Consider the following 26,203-nt stretch of genomic DNA (forward strand, 5'->3'; position numbering starts at 1 on the left):
TTCCGCTTTCAGTCCTGACTGTGCTATCCATGAGCACCTAATAGTGTTTAGTATGGAGTTCTGTAAAGAGAAGATACTTAATAAATATTTATTGAATTCAGTTGTTTCTCCTTGGTTGACTCACTTAACTTCTCTGAACCTAAGTTTCCTGTCTGTAAAAGGGGGGTAATAATGCTTTACAGTATATATTTAAAATTATTGAGAGGATCACGTTAATAAATGGATATAAAGCAGTTTAACTGTAAAACAAGTTATGATGTGCTGTAAGTTATTTTTATTATTACCAGACTGATAATTAATAGCGTACTTGAATTTCCTTTTGTTCCATAGGTAAAAAAGTAGTAGATGTGGCTGCTGGTTCTACACACTGCTTAGCTCTTACTGAGGACAGTGAAGTTCATAGCTGGGGAAGCAATGATCAGTGTCAGCACTTTGACACCCTTCGGATTACCAAACCTGAACCTACAGCTTTGCCAGGATTAGATACAAAACATATAGTTGGAATTGCTTGTGGGCCTGCTCAGGTAACCAATAAAAGTTTCAGCTTTTTAAAAAAAGTTTAAAAAGAATAAAAAACTCATCTTATTATTTGATATTTTAATCCAGTATCTTGTTCTCTTCCTGAGTAGAAGAAAAGGCATTAATATTGAGTTATAACTCTTTTTTTAAGTGTAGTAAAAGAAATTTTAAAGATTAGGATAAATTTTTCTGAATTAGGACATATTTGTTTCCAAATTTATGAGATGAAGGTTTACCAGCCCTTGGAACTAAACCTAAATATTCTGGACTGGGAAGTAGGAAGTTATGTTCATAGTTTTATTACAGGAGAGTGAATGACTGAATGAACTAAGAAATGGAGTCCATTAAGAAAGTCATTTCTGATATTATTGCCTCATGTTTGTCTTGAAGTAAAACATGTAGAATGAATAACTGAACAGAATATTGCTTAGTTGCAAGAGCATTATTAGTGGTGAACAGTGTTATAATATTGTTTGATTGTCAATATAGCTTTCAACTATCTATGATTTTTTTTTTTAAGGAATAGAATTGTTAACATTTATTAGCATTGGCCCTAATACAAGATTATTCTGTAGAACTTTTTGTAATGTACTGTATAAATATACCTTATTTCAGAAGTTCAAAAGTGGTTTAGGTGACCTCACATCAAAATTGATTTCTTTTTGCTTTCTCCTTTGGTTGCAGTATGGATAAATGCAAATTTCCTTTTCATTTTAAGGGTATCTTTAGTGCTTAGGGACTAGAAGTCACTTCTTTTATTTATATGCACCTCATAAACAAGGAAGTTATTAGTTATTTTAAGTTTAGAATTCATATTTGAAAAAGATTATGGCAATGACATTTTCACCCACATAGTAAATTATCACTTAAAAGTTGTTTCACGTTGAGTACTCATGGGATAGCAGTTGTAAAATGCATTTTCCATTTTATTTTGAATGCATAATTTTAATTTGTTGCCCATGTTCTAATTACCACTAACAGGAATTTTCCAGTTGAAGAGTGATTTTTTTTTTTAATGAACCCTGTGGCATCTAGAGATTGAAGGAAAAAAGTATGGAAAGTATGGATAAATGATCCGAGCAGGGTTTTTTTTAACATGGTTCCCATGAAATCATTTACAAGAAATATTTTGATGACTGTAGTTCAGTGTAGTTGGTTTCCTTTTTAATCCTATTCTATATTATTTTACATATTTCAAAACATTATTCTGAGGATTCCATAGATTTCTAAGACTGCCAAAAGAGTCCATGTAACAAACAAGGTTAAACATCTGTTAGAGAGAAGATAAAAGGGAGAGAGATAGCCAAAAGAGCTAGAGACAGATGCATCTGGAAAATAGAGAGTTTTAGAGAATTTCAACAATTGGGTTTCATCTGGGAAAAAAAAAGATTGAAGAAGAAATGATTTTAGGAAATGACAGCTGTAATGATGAAGCACTGAATAATGGCTGTCCTTAATATTGATGACACTCTATGTCTTTTGTACCTCTTTGAGTTGACTTTTGGAGATTCATTTTAGATATTTATATTTCATGTATAGAGTTTTGCTTGGTCTTCTTGTTCTGAGTGGTCCATTGGCCTCCGTGTACCTTTTGTGGTGGATGTTTGCCCAATGACATTTGAACAGTTGGATCTCTTATTACGACAAGTAAGTGAAGGGATGGACGGCACCTCTGACTGGCCACCCCCACAGGAGAAAGAATGTATGGCAGTGGCAACATTGAACCTTCTGAGACTTCAGGTATCTTATATTCCTTTTTTTTCAAATGACTATTTAGATATACTTAAGAATTTTTATAAAGTAATTGAAGACATTTTTTAGGTTCTAACATTTTGTTATGAATTATAAACAAAATTTTCCAAATATAAGGTGTGACTGTGGTATGGGAATCTAAATTTTTTTGATAAGATGAAAATCAATCCAGTGACATATGTGGTCACTTAAATCGAGATTCAGGGAAATGCAAGAATATACACATTGTGCTGTTTTTTTCTCTGATATACTGTAATAATGTAAATTTAAACCTATTAAAATTTGCATTTACAGAGTAAGCAAAAACAAAGAGGAAGATTTAAGTCCATGTTATTTAATTTCATATTCTTCAAACTCAATTTTTCCACAATGGCCTTTCTAATTTAGTTGAGTTATTTGCTTGTGTCTATACTGCCTCTGCCTAGTATATGCTGTCATTTCTGCCTGCCTGAATTATTATAATAACTTTATGCTCAAAAGCTTTCATAGTATCTTTCTTGCTGATCAAGTAAAGGTCACACTGCTCACTGGGTGTTTTAGGCTTTTTTATTCTGGTCCTGCTCTCCCTTTCCATTCGTACCTTCTTGCTATTTGCTGTTTTGAGTATACTTTGTGCTTTTTTCTAACTGTCTTGTGTAATAATTGGTTTTGCAACTGTCCAGTACCCCTTTTTATTTTACATTTTACATTTTATTTATATATATGTGTGTATATATATATAAAATATGTATGTGCATGCATGTATATATATACACACACATATATCTAAACAGTCTGTCCTTATGAATCCCTTATAATCAGTCTTTGGTATATACCTTATGTTTCTCTAGGTTCTTGAAGTCAAATCTTCTATTAAGTTCAGGATTTTTTTTTTTTTTAACAAAGTCTTGAAAGTCTGAGGGTTTATCCAATGTCCATTTCTTTTTTCATTCAGGATAATGCTTTGCCTTGCAGGGTATGATATTTTTGGCCAGAGCCCCAATTCCTTTGCTCTTCGATATATTATGTTCGAAGACCTGTGGTCCTTTAATGTCTCTTGCTGCTGGATCTTGTGCGAGTCTAACTGTGACACCACCAAATTTAAATTGTTTTTATCTTGGTGTTCTTAATGTTTTATCCTTGAGCAGGGGCTTTTGGAATTTGATTGTAATATTCCTATGAGTTTTCCTCATAGAATCTCTTTTAAGTGTGGATTGATAGATTTTTTTCTATTTCTACAACAATTTTCTTTAATTATTTCTTGTATTATTGTAGCAAGATTCATTTTTTGATCATAACTTTCAATTAGTCTGATTATTTTTATATTTTCTCTTGTTGATCTATTCCCCAAATCTGTTGTTTTTCTTATGTTTCGTTTTCTCTTCTATTTTTTCATTATTCATATTTTTGTTAATTATTTCTTGATATCTTATTATTTTGCAGACTTCACTTTGCCCAATTCTAATTTTCAAGGTGTCATTTTTTTCCTTAAGATTCTGGATTTCCTTTTCTAATTGGTTAGCTTTCCTTGTTTTTCTTGGATTATTCTTTTTTCTCTTTAGTTTTTCTTCTGTCTCTGTTATTTGGTTTTTAAATTCTTTTTTAAGATCTTCTAAGAATTTTTTTGGGGCAGGTGTCCATTTGACATTATTGTTTGGGGGTTTCTTTGCTTCAATAGCCTCCACTGAAAACTCCTCTGTCATCTTTATTCCTATGATCGCTTTCTATGGTTGGATTCTTTCTCCTTGCCTTTGCATTTTTTTGTGATAATAGCTTAATTTTTGTAATCATCTCTAGCCCTGAGGTTTGGGAAATGGTACCTCTTGCCCAAGATCTTCAGTTCTCCTCTCCTTCCTGTAACCAACACTAAATCTCCAATCTCCTGTAAGTGCCCACAGCCACAGGTTTTCTGCCCCACTGCTTCTGCACTTGCCAGGGTGTGTGCTGGATCTTTCTCACCTCGCCCCTCTTAGCAGCACAGCTGGGCCTGGCATTCCTTATCTTCAGAGGTTCTCTCAATCTTCCATGGCTCAAATGCCCAACTTCCCCCACTATGCTGGTGGTGAAAGTTCCTGTGGATGGGACTGAGGCAGCCTCTCAAACCAACTCACCCTAGGACTTGCCACTTGTTAAAGTGGAACCTAGCCTGGAGGTGTTTACTCTTCTTTGGGACCAAACCTCGTCCTGTGATTTTTCTTCAGATCTTCTCTTGTTGCCCCAGGAAGACCTGGGTTGGGCCCCTGTTCTTATTTATCTGCACCCTTCCTAAGGTGCTATTCTAACTCTTTTTGGGGGGAAATCTTGAGAACTTGGAATTTTCTGACCTACGCTGCCATCTTCCCAGAATCCTCTGTCCAATACACTTTCAGTGTATTGTATCTGGGTACTTATTATCCCAGGAACAGGCAGCCCAAGTTCAGTATATCAGGGATGTCTTTATCTAAAACACTTTGTTTTCTCCTCGTATCAGAAGCAGTGCTCTGAGTGGAATCACAGTTAACACACATTTGCTGATTTGAATTGATTCTGCTATTTCCAGGGATATGCAATGCTGCTGCTTTTCTTTCTAAAAAGAGTTATTGTTCTTTAAAGTTTACAAACTGTTGCCCTCACAATAACCATTTGAAGTTGATAGTGTATGTATTGGTCTTTCAGAAAGAGTAATTAAGGTTAGGGAATTTAAATGATTGCCCAAGTTTGTCTGGCTAGCATGTGCAGAGTTGAAATTTGAACTCCTTGAGGGATTCATGTTTTTTCTGCTGGGCCACAACTTTCTGTCTCATAGACTGTTTATTATAAAGTTAGAGACTTGAATGTCAGAAATTACTAAGGGACATGATTTGACCCGCAATTTGACTTAATCTTGCCTATTTTCAGGCGTTTATGTCAGGGTTATGCTAATTTAACCTTAACAAATATTAAGTTCCTATCAGAGCAACTATTAAAAGCAGCTTTGTGCAGAATACTTTTCCAGGTACTGGGAGAGATATAAAAATTAGATGAGACCTCATCTGCAATCTTATGGTCTAATGGAGGTATGATACACAAAAATAAATAAAATGGCCCATTATAAGACCGTAAAGGAAGCATAAAAAAAGAACTATGTAAGGTCTGAGAGTAAGGATAGATTTTTACTGATGAGAATGGGGGAAAGTATAGAAAATACTTCATGGAAGAGATGACATTGAGGTAATCAGTTAATGTATGAAAGTGCTATTAAAATTTCAGTTATTTTTGTTGGGGGCAAGTGGAATACATGAACCTGAGATTTGTTGTTCAAGGACCTCTTCTAATGCTCCTAAGCTTTGTGACCCTGGGCAGGGCCCTTTAGCTCTTTAAGCCTCAGCTTCCTGGTGTGTTGTAATGTAGTGAAATGATCATTGTGAAGAAAGTCCTTTTTAAACTGTAGTGTGCTGCATAAATATGAATTATTGTTTTTTGTTTAGATTGACATTGTAATAAAGTTCTATTCTGTTCTTAGAATTTTGATGATAGATTTCCATTTAATTGTTCAAAGTATGAGTGAAATTAACTTGTTTTCTTTCAGTTGCATGCTGCTATTAGTCACCAGGTTGATCCGGAGTGTCTTGGATTGGGTCTGGGAAGTGTGCTGTTGAATAGCTTGAAACAAACAGTTGTAACACTAGCAAGTAATGCTGGAGTTCTTAACACAGTGCAATCAGCTGCTCAAGCAGTACTACAGAGTGGATGGTCTGTGTTGCTTCCAACAGCAGAGGAACGAGCAAGAGCTCTTTCAGCTCTCTTACCCAGTGCAGGTAGGCCTGGAAACAGATGTGGGACTAAGGAAAAGAGAAACAGATAAAAGATGCAGGAGCCTTACAGTTGTACCTTTCACCCCGTCCCCCCAACCCCTCTGGAAAATGATTTGCTTTCATTTCAAGTCTTCCTTTTTTTTTTTTTTTTAAGTTTCAGGAAATGACATGAATATAAGCCCAGGACGTCGTTTTATGATTGATCTTCTTGTAGGCAGTTTGATGGCTGATGGAGGATTAGAGTCTGCATTAAATGCTGCCATCACTGCAGAAATACAGGTATAATCTGACAATAGGCTTTATTTTGATACACCACACACACACACACACACACACACACACACACACACACACACGTGTGTGTGTGTGGTACATGTGTGCATGTTCACACACACATATAAGTGAGAGCTTTTTCATGAATATGTATTTTTCCAAGAATTCTTTGAATTTGGCATCTTTTAGTTATTAGTGTGGATTGTACCCAGTGACTCATACTTTTACAAGTCTTTCTTTGAAAGTATGAATTTAAGTTTATTAAACTTACAAAATTATAAAGTAATGTGTTGATCACAGTGTGAGAATTTTAGCCCAAATACAAATATGCAAATCATAGTTCTTTAATATAAGAATTTGTTCAGATAACTACTTTGCATTAAAAAATTAGCTTTAACATAATCTAATTGTTAATCATATATATTATAGTTAGGTAGAGAAGAAACACAGAAGGAATGCAAACAATGCTAAGACTCAAAAAGAGAGAGAAAACACAGTATTGAGGACAAAAGTGGAGGTTTCAACTTGCAGGAAAAGATACTTCTGGAAAGTTAAGACAGAGTAATGAAGAGGGACAAATCCCAAGGATCCGCTGAATAATTTGTTCTGGGGTGTATTGTAACTTTTGGTTGGGTAGAAAAATGAAATGTCTCTTAACCTTTTGGTCTCTAGACAAATGTGAAATGAAAGAGAGAGATTGAGAAAAATAGAGAGGGAGCAAGCAAAAGAGAGACTACATTGCCCTTACCTAAAATAAGCAGTAGTAAGAGAAAAAGACCACACATCTTCGAAAAATTTACAACATAACTACTTCTATTCTGAAATATTTATATTTTTCAAAATGAGGAATATAGTGATATTAGCAATCTCAATTTTCCGCAGGATATATAAAAATATTTTATGTCTATTCTCTGTTCTTTCTGTTTCAGTTTAACCTTGCAAACATATGTCTCTTCTTATATATGTTGGTGAGCAGCTTTAACAATCATTATAGAACATTTAGGCATCTCAGTAAACTAAATTTATCACGAAAAATTGGAAGAGGAACACCTGTGGGGATCTCATATAGATGATGTTCTGCTGAGTTTATTAAGGGGCTTTGTTCTATGAAGTTTGGATTCAGTCAAAGGGCTGCACTTGAGGACCTAGAGGGCAGCATGTGACCTTGAGGCTGCAGGTTTCCCACCCATGTCATAAGCAATCCTAAAATCTTTTTTAGGGAAAGTGTTTTTACTTCATGTGGAATCTAGTTGCTGTTGTTGAAAAACATTTATTAAATAACTTCATTTATTCATCTGTTTAATCTGTCTATCAGTCTATTGATCTATGTATTGCAGATATTTGAACACAAGCAGCGCATGGCACAAAATGTGAGGGAAAGGTGTGTGAAATGCTTCCTCCATTTAGGGAGCTTACATTCTGCTGTAGAAATTCATAAGAGGGTAATATAACTTCTGACTGGAGTGATCAAGAGCGAATCTGTGGAGGTAGTGAAGTTTGAATTAGGCCTTAAAGATTGGAGTAAGTTTCGATAAGAAGATACTAGAAAGGAATACACTTGTGTAAGGAAGAGCGGAGTTGAAAAGACTAGAGTGGAGTGGGGAATGTGTAGCTTACTTTGGCTGATGTGTAGAATACTTGAAGAGATAGTAGGAATATCCTGGAAAGCTTCATGGGTTGGGCCTAATTTCGACCACCTGAGATGTAAAGGTAAGAAATTTGTATTCTATAAGAAATAAGGAGCCATTAAAGGTTTTGAGTGTCTGATTGACACAAAGAAAGCAGTGCCTTAAGATAAATGTGAAATTGAAGAGATTGCAAGCCTGGAGACCTTTTAGGAGTACTGCTGTAATCTAGGCATGAGCTTAAATAAAGATCTTAGTTCAGATGGTAGCAGAGGAAACTGAAAGGGTTGGAGGGCTGAGAGAAAGATTTTGAAGGAGACATTCACAGACCTTGGTAACTGCTTTGATGGAGATGTAGAAGAAGTAAAATATGAGAGAAGTTGCAAATTGGATGACAGATAGGACAGTGGTACAATTAAAGTAGTGTAGCAAGAAGGTGTCGAACTCATTTGGAAGTGGGAAGGGGAGAAATTGAGCTTTATCTGAGAGATTGCTTTGATGTACGAATGGAAGTATGTAGCAGACATTTGGAAATATGGAACTGGAAGTCACAAGAAAGGTTGTGGGTAGAGATCAGTAAGTACCTGCATATTTAAAGCCTTAAGGATATAAAATCTTGAGACTGAATGTGTAGACAGAAAGAGGGGTAAGGACAAATTCTTGGAGAACTATTTGCATTTGGGAGACAGGGAAGAAAAGAGGAGATCTTAAAAGTTAGAGGTAGTTGTAAGGTCACAAGAGTATAGTATTTAGGAAATTAATGGAGTAGAGAATCTTGGAGGTGGTCAGCAGCTGGTGAAGAGGACCATGAGAATGGAGAAAAAACACCTTTCAATTTGGTAATTAGGTCAGTGGTAACCTTATAGAAAGTATTGTTAGTGGAATATTTGGTAGAACAAAGGTGACAGGAGATCATTATGTAAGTGTAGATAGTTTCTTGAGAGAATTGTCAGTGGAATAAATTGGAGAAACAGGCTATTTTCTAGTCAGTAATGTTGAGTGAGGGAAGGTTTAGTCTTCTGGTTTAAGGAGGGCCAAACTTTTTCATGTACATAGAAGAAGGAGTCAATAATAAGGGAGAAACTGATAGTGTGAGATTTGTCAGTATCGATGGTACAAGGAAGGTCTCACTTTATTTGGGGCCTCGGTTTGGCCTGAATGTACCATATCAAGGCAGTTTATTTCTGTGTTGAATGACTTTTGCCAGATTTGTTAATTTTTCATTGACTTTGGTAATTATTTGGAATCTGTCTTGTTTGAGCTATGAGAATCCAAAGTGACTTGACTTTGCTGTTTTCTTTCCTAGATTGTGTGTCTTACTAATTTGCTAACAAGACACGTATTAATATTTTCCTCTTTTATATGTCATAGGATATTGAAGCAAAAAAAGAAGCTCAGAAGGAAAAAGAGATTGATGAACAGGAAGCAAATGCGTCAACACTTCATCGGAGTAGGACACCATTAGATAAAGACCTTATTAATACTGGAATTTATGAATCTGCTGGAAAACAGTGTTTACCTCTGGTTCAACTAATACAGCAGCTCCTTAGGTAAATGATTGTTTAAAAGCATGATATCAGAAAGTTATCATATGAGGCTAGGCACGAATAATTGTCTCTACTAAGCTTTTTTTCTTTCTTCCAAGAGGAGTATCAAATAAGGACTTCACATCCTGTGGGAACAGTGGGCAGATTTAAAGTCAGCATCACTCTTCTGTAAATTGTAGGGTTGAGGTGAAGCAAGAATAAATATATTGGCCCTTTGCTGCTCATTAAGAATGTTGGCTAAAGCAGTCAACCAAGGTAACTTAGATCATTCCACCCTTTAGGAAGATTATGAAGGTACATTTTTGTGAGACTGGAAATTTGTGAGGGAGGTTAACCTGGTGGAGCAGTGTCCTGTAGTAATCGCAAATGGAAGGGATCCAAAATAATAAATGTGGATGGTAGCTTTAGCAAGTACACTGACAAGAACAGAATCTAGGAGAAATTCTAATCTGTTCGCTGAAAACCCATTGTGTTTTTATAGTCATGTCACCGAAATGGTCAGTGCCAAGGAAACAGCAGAAGTTATCCTATGCCTATGTAGCAGCACTATAGTTAAGCTGTTTCTGGACTATTGAGTATATGTTAAAGGACTCTGATCCCTTCATGTTCAGAAAGACATAACAGACAAGGAGAAGAATCTCAGTAAATAAAGCGATCCGTAAGGTAACAGGGTTTTCATGTGATGACTGACTAAACAAATTTAAGACTTGACTTGGTAAGATAAGAGACTAGAATTGGTGTAGGAGGCTAGTTTTATTAGGGTTTTTGATAACAGTAATAGCTAATATTTATATTACATTTTAAGGTTCATAATACACCTTACCTGTATTGTTTCATATTTTAGAGTGATCTGTGTGGATAGATTAAATATAGCTTGTTCACCAAAGTGAGAATATCAGAAATGTGCAGCACCCTATGCAGACTGAAAGAAAAATCTTTTTATAGTTGAAACTTATCACTCACTCTACTGGCACATAGAATTTTTGATTAATTTTGACCTAAAATTAAAAACATGGATACAGTAGTTAATAAACCTAAAAGTAAGTCCGAAAAGGGTGAGGTAAATGTGATAATATTGAGGGCAGAAATCCTCTCCTTCAGCACATTATTTGGTGCCACGTTTTAGAGGCTTAATACTGGATTTAATGGGTCATTGGTTAATTGATAAGAACTCTTTATATATATATATTATAACTTCTCCAGATCTCTCTATCTTTGCATTGAACTTCTGGCATGGGAATTAGCTACCTTAGCTCTACATGCATTGATGCTGTTTGTATCCTCTGTTTCCTGTGTGATATTTTTAGGCACATGGAGTGGGAGGGGACGTTCATTAACATGACCGTCCTGATGTTAGCATTCCCTTTCAGTTTACATACAATAAAATTATTGCAGGTATTGTCAGGGAAATAGAGATGCTTGCATGAAACTGTTATTGAATACCTAATCTGTTAGATGATAAAATACTTTCCAAGTTTTAGATGTAGAAATTTTAAAAAACCCGATAAAATATATTTTATTTTGCTTTTCAATTGGGGAATTTGAGTTAAGAAGCATTGCCCCCAAAATGGAAAATAATTTGAAAATTAAATATCTTTTCTTATGACTGTTGCTTTTAGGAAGCCAGTAATTGCCACCTGATTTTGAAAACAAACTGCTAGAGATTGAAGTGTACTTTAAAAAAAATTCTTTATTTGATTGATGTGTGTGTGTGTGTGTGTGTGTGTGTGAGAGAGAGAGAGAGAGAGAGAGAGAGAGAGAGAGAGAGAGAGAGAGAGAGAGAGCGAGCATAGCTAATTTGGAAATGTTTTGCATGACCTTGCATGTACGATCAAAACCAAATTGCATAGTTTTTCAAGAAGGGGAAAGAGGATGGAGGGAGAGAATTTGAACCTCTAAAAAATTGTTAAAATATTTTTTATGTGTAATTGGGCAATATTTAATGAAATAAATAAAAATAATTAAAAAGAAAATAAGCCGCTAGGTGAAATATATAGTCTTTATACTTTAGTGGTCAAGTCGTTCTTGATTATAAATTTTTATTGGGGTCCTAAGGAAGGAGACTGACTTTTTTTCTAAGAAAAGATGATCTTTTCCTAAGTTATTAAATATTGTGTGACTGTTTTAAGTATAACAAAGTTTATTTTTAAACCACAAAATAATAGGAAACGCTTCATCTGTGTTTTACCAAAAAGTCCAAGATTCTCAATTCCATTCTTTCATTTGTCCTTAAGTCAAGAAATTACTTTATTAGGTTCATACTATCCTGTCTAGTAGGGGAAATTTTAGTGCCAAGTATAGATTTTAATGGTTATTCATAAACTGGAAGATGAGGCCTTGTATTTAGTAACGTTCTCCATCTGTAAGAAGTGATAGTCATGATCAGGCATCATCATCTGTTGTGGATTGAAAGTGGACAAGAGAAATCTTGGTATCCATCATTTTTATACTTTTTTTCCATACACTTATTAATTTCCTAGAATTAATCCTCTGGATTATGTTCTCAGCAGAAGTGTTCTCAAAAATGGGTAGTAGATTTCTCAAGGGTTCACATGGCATTAGCATATAAAGTAACTAAAAAGTACTAGCAAATACATACTCCTTAACCTGGATACTTTACAGTTGTCTTGTTTCATGCTTGTAGGTGCTGTCCAAGTATGAGACTGTAAACTTCTTTAGATAGTTGTTGATAGGTTAAGATAGGGAGTGCCTCAGAATTGTATAGTAGGCAAACCTTCCCACTCTGGGAATGATCCTCACTGGTTTCCCCTCTTAATGTGTATGAATGAAGCCACCTTACTGGTTTAATAGATTTTATTTTAAGAGGAAGATACAGATGAACTGGTTTTTATTTAAAACTCCTCTTGTTAAACTTAGAGAAAATACACTGCTTTTGTTACTCAGACTCAAATGAGTAGGTTCCATGGAAATCAATTGACACCAATGGACAGAAGGATGGCCAGTATTTTGGGGTGTAAGGTTACTATTAGACTGTTCAAGAATATTTTTTAGAGTTTAAAATAAATAATAATTTGTTCTCTTAATATGGAAACTAGTGAATAGGTTAGATGGCTAGCTGTAGCTGCTGACGCTCATTTATAGACTAATCCTGTTTCTGACTTCTGCTTTACTTTTGGCCTGTTTTTTACTGTGCTCAATTGAACATCATCTTTTCCCTCCAGTAGCCATGGTATTATTATTTCTTCCTATCACGCAACTTTAGTAGAGGATATTTGGCAGCTGTCGCTTTTGTTTCTACTTTAAAACTTGTAAAGTGAGTAAGAAAATATAAAGATAGATTTTATGAAAAATAATGTGAAGATTTGTATACATCCTTTTTTTGCTTCACAAAAGCATGAAATCCTTAAAAGTATGTAAACTCTTCATCATGCTGATTATTTCCTATCTTTCAATCCCCTGTCCAGTTAGTTTTCTTATCTTGCTGATTCTATTTCTATCACATTTATTGCATCTGTCCCCTTTCTCTACTTGCAAGGCAATTAACCTAGATCAGACCCTCTATCACCTGATGGCTGACTACTATAATATGCAACTATTTGGTTTTGCTTTGTTCAGCCTTTCCCCTCTCTAGTCTATTCTCTATATAGCTTCAAAATTGATATTCCTAAAACACTGCTATAAAGACATGTCACTCTCCTCAAGAAGATTCAGTGGCCTCTAAGATAAAATGAAAAGGCAGTTGTTTGGCATTTAAAAAAGCCTTTAAGAAATTTGCTGCAACCCACCTTTCTAGAAGAAGGTTCTTAACTGTTTTTGAATTGTGGTCCTCTTTGGCAGCCTGCTCAGTGGTAGACTTTGAATGGTGTCTATTGCCCAGTGGTCTAGTTGAAGGAAGTGCCAAATTTCAGTTAGAGAAGAAAATATTCCCTGAAATCTGTCCACAGGCACTATCCATTGACCCTAAGCTGAGAACTTGTGTTGTAGAGTTTATGTTACTCCGCCTCGTATACTCTATAGAGTAAGCCAGACTTTCTGACTTGCTGTTCTCTATTCATGATAGATTATTTACTGTTTCTAGGCCTTTGCAGAGGCTACCCCCTGTACATGAATGCCCTCTCTCTTAACCTCCACCCCTTTAGAACTGGCTCCATTAAGATCTTAGCTCAGGTGCCAGTTCCCACAAGAAACCTCTGACCCCATCAAAATTAATATGAATGATCTTAGTATACTTTGTGTTTACTTTGTAAATAATGTATCCCATCCTTTTCCCCCTAAGTAGAAAGGAAAGATGATACCTTGAGGGAAAGGAATGATTTTGTTGTATCCCCATTGCCTAATTCAGTGCTTTATACATGAGATGCTTATTAAATGCTTTGTGAGCTGAGAAAACCCAGCCAAGCCCTGCCAGGATATTCAGTTATTTGAATTATAAAAAGCTTTTGGGGGGAGTGTACCATTTTAAAATGGTCCCCATTTATCTGTCAATCTCATAGGATGGGAGAATTGCTGAGTTAGAATATGAAATATTTCATGTTCATACCCTTATGCATAATGGTAATTGTAGACTCATAGGATTTAGAGCTACAAGGAAACTTGGAGTTTAATTCTAATCCCTTCATTTAAGCTGATAATGAAACTGATAATGACTAGAGGACATTGATAATATCCTGTGTGAAAACTGATAGAGAGGTTCATTTACTTACCCAAACGTACTCAGGTAATAAGTAGCAAAACTGTAATTCCAATCCATGTCTTTGGACTTCGAATCCAGTGTTCTTTTACTGCATGAAAAAACTTCAGTACTAGTTTCTAAACCTATTTTTCTTCTGACTTTTCAGACCCTGTACGTTGTAAGTTTTCTGTAGTGCCTATAACAGAGTATAAGGACCTTGGGCAAATCACCCTAACCTCTCAGAGTTCCACACAATTTTTTAAGTCTAAGAAAGCTGCAGAGCAGCGCCAAAAATGCATTGGTAGAGGGAGTTTTCATGCTAGGATTTGCCTATATTAATGAAGTAACAGGTTTGGATAAAAAATCATAAAACATTGTAGCAGTAATAGCTATAAACAGTTTGGTGGTCCACAACATTTTCTTTGATAATGGCTCAGATTCTAATAGCAATTTGAGAATGCTTGATGAAGGAAGTTACTATAAAAAAATACGTTATGTTTTTTTTCAACTTATGTGATTAATTTTTTTAAACTGCAAGTTTAGAATAGAGTAGAATTTTATGATGCTTTCCAGAGAATATCATAGCCTATTTTGCACAATGAAATAACATTAAAAAAAATCTTTTTATTTCACTTAGAAATATTGCTTCACAGACAATAGCCAAATTGAAAGATGTTGCCCGTCGAATTTCATCCTGTCTTGACCATGAGCATTATAGTCAAGATAGATCTGCCTCCCTGGATTTGTTGCTTCGTTTTCAGCGTTTGCTTGTCAGTAAACTCTATCCAGGAGACAATGGTGGTCAGGTCTCAAATTCCTTTAGTAAGTAGCTTAACTTTTTTAGTGGTATTTAAGATGCCTGTTATCTATACTTTTCGATTTTAGCTTGGATGTTCATATTAAACACTGATTTAAAATTAATAACTATTTTCTCCTCAGTTTTCCTATTGAACATATCTTTATTATAACCATTAAACAATTTTATTTAATTGTGCTTTCAGACCAAATATAGATCAGGTCAGAGAATAAGAGTTTGTGTTTCTTTAGTAAAGTTGTTATTTCAAATTAAGTGTAGTAAACTTATCAGAATTATAATACACATACCATTGTTAGAGCATTTGAAACTATCATACTTAACAAATAAGGAGTCATTTAAATAAATTGCTCCATCTCAGTAGACTGAGTCTTGCTGCATTTTTTTATATGTTTGCATCTAAGTTTTTCTGGTTCCCCATAAATAAGATTGGCCCTCTAAAAGACACACACACATGCACACATGCCACAACAACCCTCTTCCTTCCCCCCCTCCAGGTTAACAGAACAAGATTTTGTAGATAGGAAAAGATGAAAGTGAAGATATTACTAGTTTGAAATGGAAAACAACTAAAGGGATTAAAAAAATTCAAATTTTGTAAGAAAAACTCTTTGTTATCACAGGATAAATATTTAAGTAATTTCATTTAAAGTGTAAGTATTTTTATTGCTGAAAAGAATTGAGACTTAAAAAGAGCCCCATGTTTATTTTGTGCCTGGCAATCTGCTAAATACTTTACAAGTATTATCTCATTTGAACCTTACACCAGCCTTGGGAGGTAGGTGCTATTATTATCCCTGTAATATACTTTAGAGACCTAAGGCAGACAGAGTGCTAGCAGGAGTTTAAGGTTGGATTTGAACTTAAATCTTCATGAGTGTAGATTCAGTCCTCTGTCCACTGTACTACCTAGCTTATTTGGAAAATTGCTAAGAGTTATTCATACTGAATAACTTCAGTTGGAGGATTTGGAAATTATATGTTCTAGAACTTCTATTGTTCCTTTAATAACTGTTCTGAGTATTGTATAACTCAATATTTGACAGACCTGATCACGTGATCTAATACATTAAGAATCCTGACCGTGTGATCTAAGACCTAGGGGACAGGGAAAATAGATAGGCACTAAACTTAAGTTGATTACTAGAGTAGTGTAGATGAGAGAAGTACATAGTACAGAAGTCTTAACTTGGGGCCTGTTGATCCTTTGGGGATCCTTGGATAGATTTTAGGGGGTTGAAGAGCTTGAGTAGGGCGAAAAAAACTACAATTTATTTTCACCAACCTCTCACTAAAATTTAGCATATCTGTCAATTATGATATTCTTAGAACAGATCATTGGCTTTATTGTTGCCAAAGGAAGATCCATGTCATAAAAAAAAGTTAAGAACCCCTTAGAGAATGATGGTAAAACTTTAATTAATTATAAACAAAGCAGCATAACATAATAACAGATAAAATGCAGTTTGAAATAGAATTCTTAATTGTGTAATTTTTTCTTCAAGGTCCTGAGCTATTGGGAGTTGGTTCTTTGCTGAAAAAATATACAGCACTTTTGTGTACACACATTGGAGATATATTGCCTGTGGCAACTAGCATTGCATCTACCAGTTATCGGCACTTTGCAGAAGTATCTCGTGTTGTGGATGGTGATCTAACAGGTAGTTCTTGTAATAGATGAATGTGATTTTTTGATTGCTTAGATTTCGGCTAATCTTAACATGTCTTTAAATTAGACATTGATGTTAAGTTTGAATTTGTTGCAGTGCGACAAAAGACTGTTATTCCTGTTAGAAACTTAAGAAATTTTTCTGTTGTGACATACAGCTCTGAAGGATTTTTTTAACCTGTTATTGGATAAAATGGAAAGAAATTATTAGTTGGAAATTTAACCTGTTGATGAAAAGAGTACTGATATGCTCCTAGAATTTTCAGGATAGATGACATATTTAATAGATGTGATTTTGTTTTGAAGGAAATTATTTTAGGAAAAATGTTCTTATAGCTTAGTAAAATGAAAATTCTATACTTATTAAGTATCAAATCATCACTTAGTGAAAAGGGAACATAATCTAAGAGTTTTTTTTTAATAACTCAGTTTAAGGGATGCTTTGAAATGACTTCTGTCTTAAAATATATACTTTAGAGTTCATTTATATTTTCTTTTTTCTTTAGGTGTTCTTCTTCCAGAATTGATAGTATGTATTGTCCTTTTGCTCAGTAAAAGTCCTGGATTAATGCAGGAAGCTGGAGCAATTCCTCTCTTGGCTGGCCTACTGGAACATCTGGATAGGTTTAACCATTTGGCACCAGGAAAAGAGAGAGATGATAATGAAGATTTAGCATGGCCTGGAATAATGGGTATGTTGTTTTAGCCTAAATTACTCACAGTGACAAATGTGAGAAACATCTGAATTTTGAATTTGTCATAAAAGTCTTTTACTTAGAAGTAACATTCTAGATACTGGATTTTTTTTCCCTAGCTTTTTTTTGGTGTTAAGGATTATTGTAAAGAGGAGATTGATGAGAAGTAATTTTTCTGTCCATAAAAAAGGGGAGTAAGATGTAAAACACATTTAGTATGAGATTAAGACTTTATACTCTATGTGCATGAATAATGTCTGTTTTCTTAAATAGTGGAATTGATAATGAGAGATTTTGAAAATTGGAAGAGTATGAGGAAGCACAAACGTGGAGGAAGGGGAATGGGTTTTTTTTTTTTTTTTAAGATAAAGAATAGATTTTTTGCTTTAGAGCATTTCTAAGGTATGATCTAGCTTAGGGGTAGAAGGATGAACTAGGTGGCCTTCAATATATCTTTTTACATGCTCTGTGTTGATGATAGCTACTCATCTTTAACTGTCCAGATTAAATTGTACTTCTTTGGAATGAGCCTTGTGGATTGATAATTGTTCCATTTTCTGAATCTTTTGATTACTTTTATTATTTTCATCTTATTAGAGAAATTGTATGATTTGGTGTTGAAATTCATTCTGATTATATTTGCCACTTGAAATATGGATGTATCCATTTTATTATTTAGACTTTTCATGTGTTTTTAAATCTAAATCACATTTCTGGGTGTTGGAGAATAGTTTCATAGGCTTAGGGACATAATAAAATGTAAAGACATGAGAGAGAAGTCTAACCTAAATTTACAGTTCACTCATCTTGGTACATGATCTTGATTATATCCACATATTTACTTATATTTCATTTAATAAGAGTGTGCAGCTTAAGAAGTTGATAAGATTAAATTTATTTCTGAAAGAAAAAGGCTGATCTTAGAATTATTTGCTTGTATCTCTTAGAATTAAGGATGCCAGAATTCAGAATTGAAGTGCCTTTTCAATGTTCATGATTTTTTTCTTTTTGGTGATCTCATGTACCTGCAACTGCTTAATTTATCATATCTATGTAAATGACTCATAAGTCTTATCAGTGATAGAAGGCCTTGACCTTTGCCTCGAACAGCAGACCCTTCCCTGGATGTCTTTCTTGAATCTGAAGTTTGTCCAAAATCAAATAACTTTTGTTTTTCCAAAACCTGCTTTTCCTTTTGACTTAGTGGCAATGCCTTTCAACTAGTCTATTGTCTTTGAAATCCTAATATAAATATTGATTCTTCTTTTTTCTTCTCTTTACTGTATCCAGTCAGTTAACAAGTCCTATCCGTTCTGTCTCACTAGTATTGGTCATATCTGTTTCCTCCTCTTTATCTAATTACTGTTATATCAGTTTATATGCTCACTGCTGCCTTGGACAGACCTTCTTGTATTCATTTTCCTTTCCCCCATATCTAGATTTCATTCTCTCAGTCTTTTTTTTTTTTTTAACCTTACTTTTGAAAACTTTAAAGACTTCTTTCCTTGGCTATGGAATAAATTGAAAGCTCCTTTGCCAGATGTTGAAGACTCTCTATAGTCTTGTCACCTATCTTTCCAACCTTAATTTATACTATTTTCCCTACTCAACTGCCCTCTCTTCAGCTTGTCATGTCCTTGCACACGTCTGTTTTCATGTTCTTTATTTTTTGAACTTCCCTTGAACCTCACATGACACTTTGCTTGTATCTCTGACTCTAGGAAAGTCATCTAACCTCTCCAAACCTCAGTTTCTTCATCTGTAAAATAGGGAGAATTCTAGCATATACCCGACAAGCTTAGTGCGAAGATCCAATAAAATAATGTATGTAAAACACTAGAGACCTCCAAGTACTGCATAAATGAGAGCTATTATGATTATTACAGAAGGTGCTGTTTTGTAGTATAGTAGTTATGTGTATATGTCATTTAGTTCCCTATCTCAGGGCTCAGCTCATAGTAGATGCTTGATAAATAAATAAATATGTCTTGAATTTAGTTGTCGTGTCATTTGTCAACATCTGGACAATACTTTTTTTTCCTGAGTAATATTCAGTTGACTTGGATCAGTTGACTTTGATTAGATATTAATAAAATAGAAATTGCTTATTTTTTCTCTTTGTACTAAACAAGGTTGAGGAAATTTAAATTTATTTTGTAAATTTAAATTTAAATTTATTTCTGGGTCATTTGGAAAGAAATTTGTGTATAGTCTAGCACTGCTGCAGCATTTATTTTATCATTTTGTATGTGCAGCCTTGTTGACCAATTTTAGACCATTCCATTACCTTTCTCCCCCTCAATTAGCTATTTTTAATATTGGTCTCACAATGAAAATATAGTATGTGCATCTTAGCAATGAAATATTTCACTGTATATTTTTCCTTTCAGGGTCATTTTTTACAGGTCAGAGTTGTAGAAATAATGAGGAAGTTACTCTTATACGTAAAGCTGATCTGGAGAACCACAATAAAGATGGAGGCTTCTGGACAGTGATTGATGGGAAAGTGTATGATATAAAAGACTTTCAGACACAGTCTTTAACAGGCAATAGTATTCTTGGTAAGATGTAATTTTTAACTTCATAAGCAGAAATTGTGTCAATTGTCATTTTATGGAGAACATTTAGGTTATCTAGTTTGTAGATTATCTGGTTCACTTGGATGTATTCATGACTTCAGAGTATTTATACATTGCCAGCCAAATTGGGGCTAAGCACCTCTTTCTCATTATTATTCATTCATTCATTCATTCTTGAGTTTACCTTAGCTTTGATTGGGAAGAGACTTGTTCTTAGGATGTTGATAAATATCTCTATCAAGCACTTCTCCTTATATTGAGGCTAGAATACAAGCAATTGGGCCTGTAAATATTTTTGAAATGGTATTCCTTTTTTAATAATTATTGACTTTTCCATTTTTTTTGTTACAGCTCAGTTTGCAGGTGATGACCCTGTGGTTGCTTTGGAAGCTGCTTTGCAGTTTGAGGATACAAGAGAATCAATGCATGCGTTTTGTGTTGGCCAGTATATGGAGGTAAAATTTGAGTTGAGTAAATGTCACAATTTAATAAAAATATGCATTTGATATATGCCATCAAATTAAGGTGTTTAGAGCTTTCAAATAACATGTAAAAAAAAAGTTAATTCTACCATTGTAGCACACTATTAGGTAAAGTGTGCTTTTAGTTTTGTGATAGAATTATTTGCATAACCAATTGACATCTAGCAAGTAAAACGTGAAATATCTGTCATCAGTGGTAATTTAACAGGTGTTTTCATATGTAAACTTGTAATTTTTAAGACAACCTAAGATAATACAGTGGTGTGCTAGAGCTTTTAAATTATTGTTAAAGTGATAACTTAATATGGAAGATGTGGGTATTTTTCAGAAAAAAATGCAGTTTGTATGCCTTTTTGCTTAAATGTTCTGCTCTTAAATTATACGGAAAATTGGAGTTATTCAATATTGAATTAGCTCAAGAATGAAAAAAGTTTGTGCCTGTTTTTATTTTAGGATACACCAACTCATTCCAGTTAAGCATAGTATTATTGTTATAGTTGGTATAACTAAGGATATTGGAAAATTATTTAGTCACTTCCTTTAAAAGATATTTTGATTTTTGATATTATTGTATAACTTGAAAGTGAAAATCCATTATATGTCATAACAGTTAAGATAATTAAAGCAGTGCTCCTTTGCAGAGGATAATTATTCTGGGTGTGAAATTGCCAAGTTACTCCCTGTAGAAAATTTCTGCAAAGTTAATGAATATTTATACTGAACCTTGCCTTTACTTAAAGTATATAACATGAGTAATAAAACCAAAGGTGATCACTTTTGTGGCTTACTTGGAAACTTTTCGGAAAGTAAGACTATATTAGATGATTAGCAAATGAGTGTTTAGTTTTTGTATTTTTTGACAATGAATCTTGGACCTGATTAATAATTGACTCTTATTTGGAAAGGGTTCCATTTTTAGGAAAACAGAAACTACTTCCACTCAGATGTTTTTGGCCACAGTTAGTGAAGGGGAGTAGTAGTATATAAGTATGTAGTTCTTTTGCTTTTCATGGGATTGCTTTGAAATGTAACCATTTTATGCAAGCTGTAGGCTGAAGAACTAGGTACTTTAGCCCTACGAACCTTGTATTTCTTGAGTTATTTTCTAATGTAAACGTAACCATAGCTTCATTTTGATTTATAATAAAAATATGCATTTGATATATGCCATCAAATTAAGGTGTTTAGAGCTTTCAAATAACATGTAAAAAAAAAAGTTAATTCTTCCATTGTAGCACACTATTATTTTTAGAAAGCTGTTGTCTTCACAAACAATATTATGAGTGAGTAGGACACAGGAACTCAAGTTGAGTTTTTAGACTAGTTGTTTTTTAATGTAAGTTGTGGATTTTTTTCTTGTTTATCATTTTAAATTAAATGTGTATTCTTAAGTTGATGATGAATTTTTTTCGTTTTACTAGCCTGATCAGGAAGTGATTACAACGCCAGACCTTAGCAGTCTCTCTTCACCTCTCATAGATCCAGAACGAAATCTAGGTCTCCTTCTTGGACTTCATGCTTCCTATTTAGCGATGAGCACACCACTGTCTCCTGTGGAGGTTGAATGTGGCAGTAAGAAAAACTTTTCTTCCTTTGTTCAGTACATTAAATTGGTCTTAGTATCAATTTGCAATTAAGAAGCATTATGGAAGAGGAAGTATTGTTAATTAGCACAAATAGTGATGAGGTAACTTTTATTTAGGATTATAAAGACTATGCAAATTTAAATTTGAAGTGCTATCAGAATGATAAATATTAGAATACAATTAGGAATAAGTGAAATATATTAAACATGATTACATTATTTAATGGCTTGTAAATGGCCTACCTTACAAACTATCAAGGAGTGCCTACTTTTGAGTGTGCTAAAATTGACATCATGTCCCTGCTTCAATTTTGATGAAGAGCTCAAGATAAACATGTATATGTGATAGTGCTATTTATCTAATTTAAAATAATCCTCACTTCTCCCTGATTTGTAACTAATTTGCTGCATTAAGTGATGAGAAATATGTTACTTACACATTTATTTTAATGATAGTTTTTCATGTGTCAGTGTATGTTTATGGTTGCTGCCAGCTTTTGTATAATCACTTGTTCTGGTTGGTGTGAGTTAAAATTATGCGAGATACATGATCCTAAAAATAAGTTTGCCTTCCACAAAGTAGTTTAAGTTTTTCATCTGTGAAGAAGTGGTAATTGCCTTCTTCTACCAAAGTACTGTCAATTGAAAGTAGCTGTAGTATTCCTTTGGCATATTACAGATGACTGCCTTGTGAATATTGTAAAAGATATTTTTTCTGGAGATACCTAAGATCAGTTGCAGATAAAGATGCCAAGATAGGATGCAGAGCGACTCACTTCTCTGTTCCTCTTTTGCTGTATGCAATCAAGAATTGAATTAACATATCTTTCAGTATGTCAAAAATTTTCCCATTTTTGTGTCATGATCTAAATCCATTTCTTCCTGTGTTTTCCTCCTGCTGTACTCTTACCATAAACACCAGTCTTTCTACCTCTCAGTCCTTTTGCAGGCTATTACCCGTGCTCACGCTTCACTTTTCACTTTTCAATCTTGACTTACAGTTAGCTACTTTGTCTCCACATTGTCCTTTACTCTAGAATCCCTTTTCCATTTCTCTTTTTGCCACTCATTGTTTCCCAACCCTAACCCTGGATCCCTCTGCCATCTACCCCCTCTATTCCTACTCATCTGTGAAATGGAGAAAGTTACTCATCTGAACTCACTGGTTCAGTGCAAAATTATGTTTCTAATCTCTTCAGGGCACTCAGTGTAGATTAGGCAGGCTTTTTACTCTTTCTGAATTGGTTCCCTATCTCACTTCCCACAGATGCTATCCAAAACTTCTTTCCTTTACTCAGTCCTCCTATACCTCTCTCTCTCCCCACGTTCTTTCAGCTAATCACCCTGCCTCCCACATTACTGAGAAAATTAAGGCAACTCCTTCTGACGTCACTTTCTGACCCTTCTTTTTTTATCTCAGAATTCCTTGATGTTCACCCCCAACTTCTAATTTTCTCCAGTCTCTGCTATTGAATTAACTCTTTATCTTTGCCAGGACCTGCCTATCTACATGTGTCCTTGATCTCGTTCCCTTTTGGTTTCTTCAGTGGATTGATCCTTCACTTATCCACTCTCCCTTTTCTCCCCATGTTCATTCTTTCCTTCCCAGTTGCTTTCAAACATACCCATCTCCTCATCCTTGTGGACCTTGCCATCTACCTTAAAGTTATTATCCTACGTTTCTCTCTTTTCTTGGCCAGACTCCTAGAATATGCTGTTTATACTTGTTGCTTCCACTTCATCTTCTCTTCCCAGCCCTTTAAAGTCTTACTTGTGACCTCCGTGCTCAGCAGAACCTCTTCTTTCCAAAGTTACTAGTGATCTCTGACATCTTTTGTTACTCCTCATACTTCTAGGCCTCCAGTCTGTATTTAGTACTGTCAGCTGTATCCTCTTCTTCTAGATTCTCTCTTCTCTTTTTCTTATATGTTTAACTTCTTAGTCTCCTTTGCTGGCTCTTCATTCATATTATGCTCCCTAATTGGGTATTCCCTAACACTTTGTCCTGGGTTCTCTTCTCTCTCTCTGTTCTCTTGAAAATGTCTTTAGCATTTGTTGCTTTAATTATCATGTCTATGCAGGACATGACTTCCAGATCTATATAGCCCTTGAACTCCAGTCAGCATCACCAACTCCCTAGTGGACATTTCAGAGTAGTATTTAAAACAGTATTTAAAAAAATTTATTATTATTATTAAATTTATTTAAATAAAAAGTATTTAAAACAGCCTTTTAAATCCAGCATTTCCAAAATAGGGTCCCTTTTTCAGACAAGGTGGTTTTCTCGTAATGTGCAAATTCCTCACCCCTGTGCCCTTGAAGAAATCAATTATAAGAGTCTAGTCTTTCACCGCAGTCCTTTCCCGTGATAGTGGCTTTTAGTGACAGTCTTTCGTTTCCCCTTCTAGAGCAAGATTCTTTCCAACTCACTTCCTTTTACTTTCTTCCCTGTCCCAGTCTTCCTGCTCCCCTGTTTTTATCCTCTTTTTCCCACAGCCTTCCTTCCCTTCCTTGCCTACCCTGCCCTATCGTGTTAAAAGACTAAAAGAATTGTTTATTGCTTCACTTTTTGGATTTGGTAGGGCAGCATCATCTCTCTGTCCTTATCTCCTCCTTTTCCGCATTCATGCAACTTCCACTTTTATCTCTTCCACAAAAGACACTGATTCACTAGGAAGTACCTAGAATATTAATTGCACATATATATTTACAAGCCAAATAATCTGCTCACCTCTAGGTTTTGTTTTGTTTTTTTCAGAAATGCTTCAGATGTTGTTATTATTAAATATTCATCTTTCTGTACTGATTAGATTCAGCTTTGCAGGTTGTATTTTGGGTTGAGACTTTATCTCCTTTGCTCTATGGAATATCCTACTGGATTATCTTAGATATCTTAGACATGTAGAATAATTTGTGTTGTTTTAATTACCTTTCCTTCATATTTGAAGGATTTTCTTCTAACTGGTTTTTAAAAATTTGTTTCTTATTTAAGAAAACTCCTAACTAGGTTTCCAGTCTCTTTTCACTCAGGCCCAAGGGTCTTTTGGTTGTGGCTTTGAGTACAGGCACTGTTCTACACTCTGGCCATGACTTCTGCCCCATCCCCCTCCTCTATTCACTGTCCCTTTCCTTGACTTGGCTGTGCAGTCGTCTTCCTTTTGTGAGGTCAGATGGAGTTTCAGCTATATGACTGCAATCACAGATCTGAAGAATGTGATCCTGAAGTTATAAACCTCTTAGGTACCATGTTGCTGAAGGATGGGTAAAACATCCCAGGTCACAAAGAACATCAGAACTTGGGCTGATCAGCAATGAGATGAGACCTGTGAATGTGAGAGAGAGAGAGAGAGAGACACACACACACACACACACACACACACTCTGAATGTATATACATACATAATATTTGCAATATAAATTCTCTTTATGTTGGGTATAAGGAGGGAGTGCACCAGCATTTGGGAGCATCAGGAAAGGCTTCCTGCAGAATGTTGTGGTTGAGGAAAACTTTAAAAGAAACAAGGGATTCTATGTGTAATTTTATTGTATTTTTCCTTTTTTACACGCTAGTGTAGCCATTCCTCCTTGCTCAAACTCCTCATACATAGTTTTCCTTTCCCTGTCTCATTGTCTTTGCATTAATTGGCTGTCCCTCATGCCTGAAATATGCTGCCTTTTTATTTTCCCCTGTAACATCCCTATATTCTTTTGAAGCTCAGTTCAAGCACTGCTTTCTACAAGAAGTCTTTCTCATTCCTGTGAGCTACAGTTGCCCCTCCTCCCTCAGTTTCCTTATATCTTTTTTGCACATAACTGTGCATAGTGTATGTTGTCTTCTTAATAGACTGTAAGGCCCTTGAGAGCAGGGATTTTCACTTTTTTCTTTGTATCTCTAGCTCCTACCTCAGTGGAACATAATTGTTTGATTGACAGAGGGCAAGAAAAGTTGTTTGTTGTCATATTTACTTTCTTTCTACTTGACTTATCTCTCTTAGCAAATGTCATTTCTTTCATATGAAAAGCTTTCCCTTTTTCTTAGTTTTCATACTTGCATACTCTAAAACTCAGTTCAAGATTGTCAACTTTTTCCTAGGAAGTGTTACCTCAGAATTAATCTTACTATGTTTACTTAGTATCCCTGTAACTAGACCCTGCATGAGTCTAGACCTATGATTTATTTCGTTGGTACTGGTATGGAAACTCCTTCCACTCATCAACATTTGTAACCAATTTCTTATAATTTTAGGGGTGTGGGTGCCCATGTTCCCACAATTAATA

General features: G+C 34.8%; 1 protein-coding gene across 5 annotated transcripts in view; it reads left to right on the forward strand.

The window, feature by feature from the left end:
• Positions 1-26,203, forward strand: part of HERC2 (HECT and RLD domain containing E3 ubiquitin protein ligase 2) — a 229,202-nt gene that overhangs the window by 79,891 nt on the left and 123,108 nt on the right. For all 5 annotated transcript variants that reach the window (XM_072614576.1, XM_072614573.1, XM_072614575.1 and 2 more), the window contains 11 exons: positions 331-524; positions 2,059-2,259; positions 5,798-6,026; positions 6,178-6,302; positions 9,293-9,471; positions 14,739-14,923; positions 16,421-16,576; positions 17,091-17,276; positions 19,670-19,840; positions 20,210-20,313; positions 21,762-21,912. In XM_072614576.1, the coding sequence (XP_072470677.1) occupies positions 331-524; positions 2,059-2,259; positions 5,798-6,026; positions 6,178-6,302; positions 9,293-9,471; positions 14,739-14,923; positions 16,421-16,576; positions 17,091-17,276; positions 19,670-19,840; positions 20,210-20,313; positions 21,762-21,912 (1,881 nt within the window). The remainder of the gene's footprint in view (positions 1-330; positions 525-2,058; positions 2,260-5,797; positions 6,027-6,177; positions 6,303-9,292; positions 9,472-14,738; positions 14,924-16,420; positions 16,577-17,090; positions 17,277-19,669; positions 19,841-20,209; positions 20,314-21,761; positions 21,913-26,203) is intronic.

Source organism: Notamacropus eugenii, chromosome 5, assembly GCF_028372415.1.
Source record: "Notamacropus eugenii isolate mMacEug1 chromosome 5, mMacEug1.pri_v2, whole genome shotgun sequence".
Taxonomy (NCBI): Eukaryota; Metazoa; Chordata; class Mammalia; order Diprotodontia; family Macropodidae; genus Notamacropus; species Notamacropus eugenii.